Genomic DNA, 4,517 nt, shown 5'->3' with positions numbered 1-4,517 from the left:
ACTTGATATGCACTCACTGATAAGTGGATATTAGGCCAGAAACTTAGAATACCCAAGATACAATTTGCAAAATACAAGAAAATCAAGAAGGAAGATCAACGCATNGATACTTCATTCCTCCTTAGACTAGGGAACAAAATACCCATGGAAGGAGTTACAGAGACAAAGTTTGGAGCTTAGATGAAAGGATAGACAATCCAGAGACTGCCCCACCTGGGGATCCATCCCATAATCAGCCACCAAACTCAGACACTATTGCATATGCCAGCAAGATTTTGCTGACAAGACCCTGTATTTTGCCCTGTATTTGCCTGGCAAATACAGAAGTGGATGCTCACAGTCATCTATTGAATGGAACACAGGGCCCCCAATGAAGGAGCTAGAGAAAGAACCCAAGGAGCTGAAGGGGTCTGCAACCGTATAGGTGGAACAACAATATGAACTACACAGTACCCCCAGAGCTCGTGTCTCTAGCTGCATATGTAGCAGAGGATGGCCTAGTTAGCCATCATTGGGAAGAGAGGCCCCTTGATCTTGCAAACTTTATATGCCCCAGTACAGGGAAACACCAGGGTCAAGAAGTGGGAGTGCGTGGGTAGGGGAGCAGGGCAGGGGAGGAGGGTATAGGGTACTTTTGGGATAGCATTTGAAATGTAAATGAAGAAAATATCTAATAAAAAATTGAAAAAAACAAAACAACAAGAAAAAAACCCCTCAAAACCAACAACTAAATAGACTATACAACAGAGGCTCTCTGTGACTTTACAAGAAAATTGGCCATACTTGGGTTGGAATTGATTCAGATTTCTCATGCTGTGAGTGGAAATCAGGTGATTTCTTCTCCTTCTACCTTTTGGGTCCCAAGGATATCAGGTTGTGCTCTCTAAGCCAACTAGCCTTATAGAAACCCTTGGACCAGCACTACTCAGCCTTGGGGCTGTGACTGGGTGCTGCAGACTGCCACAGAGTGTGGGTGTCCCTGGCCAGTAGATACCCTGGTACATTGTGGCTGGAATGGGCTGCCTAGAATGATTTGCACACCTGCGTATTGGGGGTTAATTTTTTGTCTTATTTTTGTTTTGTTGAGGTAAGGCCTTATGTAGCCCAAGCTTGCTATGTAACCAAGGACAACCTGAACCCCACCCTGCAAAGAGCTGTTAGAGTAAGCATGCACCACTGCTTGGTTTCAGGGTTACTGCCTCGTTTTACTGTTGCTGCGGAGCCAAGGCTTAACGCACTGCATTTCAGGCACACCGTCTCTGAGGACTGAGCAGCAGTGGGTCAAAGGCCACTGAGCAGAGCTGAATGGTTTGGTGTTTGTAGTTATGTATTTAGGGCTGTTTGCAAAATAATCACTCTTGTTCTGTCTTACACCAGCTGATCTGTTTCTGCTTCACAAACTTCACGGACACATGTCCTGAAAATGTCCCTGTCACAAAGGGCCCTGTTTGACATAAGAGTGGCAGGTTGACATGAATAAAGCCATGATGGTTTCTCTCGACAATGACAAAAGTCGAGATTAAGAGTAGCAAGCTGGGGGTTAGGATCAGTTTCCCCACTGCTTTTGAGCATGTGTTGGAAGTGGCTCCTGATAAAATTTTGGAAATGTTATAATGTGGGTAAATCATTTTTTGTTGTTTTATTTTTAATTATGTGTATTAAGTATCCATGTAGGGTTATGTGCATATGAGTGCCAGTGTCCTCAGAGGTAAGAGGTGTTGAATCCTCTGAAGTGTTACAGGAAGTTGTAATCTGCCCAACAGTTGCTGGGAACTGAACTTGGGTCCTCTAGCAGGAAGGCCTCTCTACTGCTGAGTGGTCTTGCTACCTCTGTAGTCCTTGACTGAGGTTTATATGGAAGAAGGGATAGGTGAGTGTGAGATTGCAGATGAGGGCTACAGTGTGGAGTTGCAGCAATACTGGGGACAGAGAATTGTTGTAGCTGAGACTGCTGAATCTCTGTTCCAGGGGTTGAAGTGGGGGTGGGTCTAAGGGGTGGGTTAGAGTTGCAGCCCAAGATCAAAGTGAGTGGGAGTGGGTAGGAAGGGTTGAGCGCGGTGCTCTGGGGAGCCACCTTCTCATGGGCTGTCCTGAGCCTGCCCAGAGAGGGCTGCTGAGAGGAGGACTAAGTGGTGCTCACCCCAAGCTTCCTGACCATCCTAGAAGGGGAGGGGAGGAGGGGCTAGCCAGAACTCACCTCTACTAATAAGATAGTACTAGAAATACTTTGTCCAAAGCAGTCGTTGAGAAACGTTTGGTAAGCGATCAGCCTACAGACCCAACTTCATATCCAGTGGGAATACTTTTTGTAGCCCTTCAAATAGAACGCAGCATCTGGAGGTCCAACTCTCAAAGAGGTTGGAGTGGTGCATGTGTGCATGCCCAAACTGGTTTGAGTCAGGGTCTTGCTGTGTAGTCAGGCAGACCTGGAACTCAAGATCCTCCTGCCTCTATCTCCCTGGTGCTGGCCTAACATCTGTGTGCCACCATATTGATGTCTAGATCCTTTCTAAGAGGACACACCCCGTTACCACTAGGAATTGATGCATTACCATTGTGTGTGTCTAAGTAGAGATAAGCTGGTCACAGAAACTGGAATGGAACAGACTTCAGGCTCTTGTGTTCCGAAGCCCCTGGTAATACCACACTTTGGCAGGGTATCTCTACTGCTAGAAGTTAATGGCTTGGCATGTGTATACAGGGTTCTTTTAACTTTCATTTGTTTATCACTGTGTTTTCTAATCTAGACAGGTCAAGGGCTACTTCCCAAGCTGCTGCTGAAGCCCATGCTGAGACCCAGCCTCAGCATAGAGTTTTGAACTTGCCTGTTAAGCAGTGGGGCTGGGATCCCTGCTCTGTCTAGCTTGCCTCTTCCGCTTAAAAATTTTTTATTTATGTGCATTGGTGTTTTGCCTGCATGTATGTCTGTGTGAGGGTGCCGGATGCCCTGGCACTGCAGTTACAGATAGTTGTGAATTGCCATGTAGGCATTGAACCTGGGTCCTCTGGAAGAGCAGTCAGTTCTAACCACTGAGCCATCATCTCTCCAGCCCTCCTCTTCTATTTTTATTGCACATTTGCAGGCAGTGTCTCATGAATCCTCTTGTAGGTCTGTCGGTTGTTCTCCCAGCTTCTCTTTTTCCTTTGTACTCTCTTTTCATGATATTGGTGGGCCAAGAAGGATACTCCTGATGCTTCTTGTCTCAGAAATACCTGACTGACACAGAAGTGTCAGTGGATTAGAGTTAGCTAGAGAGTGAGCATTATTTTTCCTGTCCACTTCCCTTCTGATTACACTTTGTAAAGCTACACCAGGTATAATTCTCAGGAGCTTGAGTGTTGTTGATGATGAACAGGCTCCTGGGGGTCGAGTGGCAGGTGTGGTGGGCAGAGAGACCACCCCTGACTTCAGCTTGTTTTTGCTCTCTTGCAGATCCTCTAGCCGCTCGATGGGGAGTCACAGAAGACCGCCTGTGTGTGTCAGATCCCCACCTCTCTGTAGCAAGAGAAGTAACTACAGCGCCTTCACAGTCATGATGATGAAACTGGTATTAACTGAGTGGCCCTTATGGATTTTTAACTCTAACTCACAGTGAGCCAGCAAGCCATATGTTTACAGTACAACCAAAAACCCTTCGTGTTGCTGCACTTCCCGTGTGAGAGGTTGAGACGCCTGTTGGTACAGAGTGGAATACAAGAGTTACTTGCCGTGGAACGCACCTGCAGCAGACAGAGCGAGAAGACGTCTTAATTTATCATTGGAGAGAGATGATAGTATTATTTATATAGGTAGAATAAATAAATATATATATAAATATATATATTTTGGTGGTAATGAAAATGGCTCCGCAGAATGCCGACTCGGAATCTATGCAAGTACAAGAGCTGCCTGTGCCCCTGCCAGACCCTCAGAAACCCAGAGACCCAGAGGCGGAGACCCAAGAGGAGACCACAAGCGAGGGGTCCATAGACAGAATCCCCACACGCCTATGGGTCATGCATGGGGCAGTGATGTTTGGCAGGGAATTTTGTTACGCGATGGAGACAGCACTGGTTACACCTATACTGTTACAGATAGGTAAGTCAGCACGGAGGGCCTGGCAACCGCCGAGCGTGCAGCTTTAGTCATAGCTGCTGAAACTCAGGTTCCTGGGGAACACTGCCATGGGCCCTTGTCCTCTGTGACAGTTTTCTCCTGTTAACCTGGTTCAGGGTTTGTTCCTTCCTGTGGTTTGGACATTGCATTGCAGGTCCTCATGGCAGGGCACTTGAGAAAAGCTGGGCCTGACCATGGTGGGCACACTGGCTGTGGAGGCCACTGGCTGGACCCCCACGGCGAGCCATCCTGTGTCACACTTGAATTTCTCACCTATAGAATGAGGCTGAATGTAATTCCACCCCAAAGGTTCTGCAACCTCTCAGGTTGCCACTAGAGTGGGTTTGTCCCCAAAGTTTGTCAGAATCTTTGGTTTTCTCTGTAGGCATAGGAAATTTTTTTTTGGTTTTTTTTTTTTTTT

At 46.9% G+C, this 4,517-nt stretch overlaps 1 protein-coding gene across 1 annotated transcript in view; it reads left to right on the top strand.

Moving 5' to 3' along the window:
• Slc45a4 (solute carrier family 45 member 4) overlaps positions 1–4,517 on the top strand; it is a 68,462-nt gene that overhangs the window by 36,649 nt on the left and 27,296 nt on the right. The window contains exon 2 of the mRNA XM_029548011.1: positions 3,434–4,078. Within this exon, the coding sequence (XP_029403871.1) occupies positions 3,835–4,078 (244 nt within the window). The 5' untranslated portion in view covers positions 3,434–3,834. The remainder of the gene's footprint in view (positions 1–3,433; positions 4,079–4,517) is intronic.

The sequence above is a fragment of the Mus pahari genome, chromosome 17, assembly GCF_900095145.1.
Source record: "Mus pahari chromosome 17, PAHARI_EIJ_v1.1, whole genome shotgun sequence".
Taxonomy (NCBI): Eukaryota; Metazoa; Chordata; class Mammalia; order Rodentia; family Muridae; genus Mus; species Mus pahari.
Note: the sequence above shows the minus strand (reverse complement) of the source record. Positions and strands in the feature narration are given on the sequence as shown.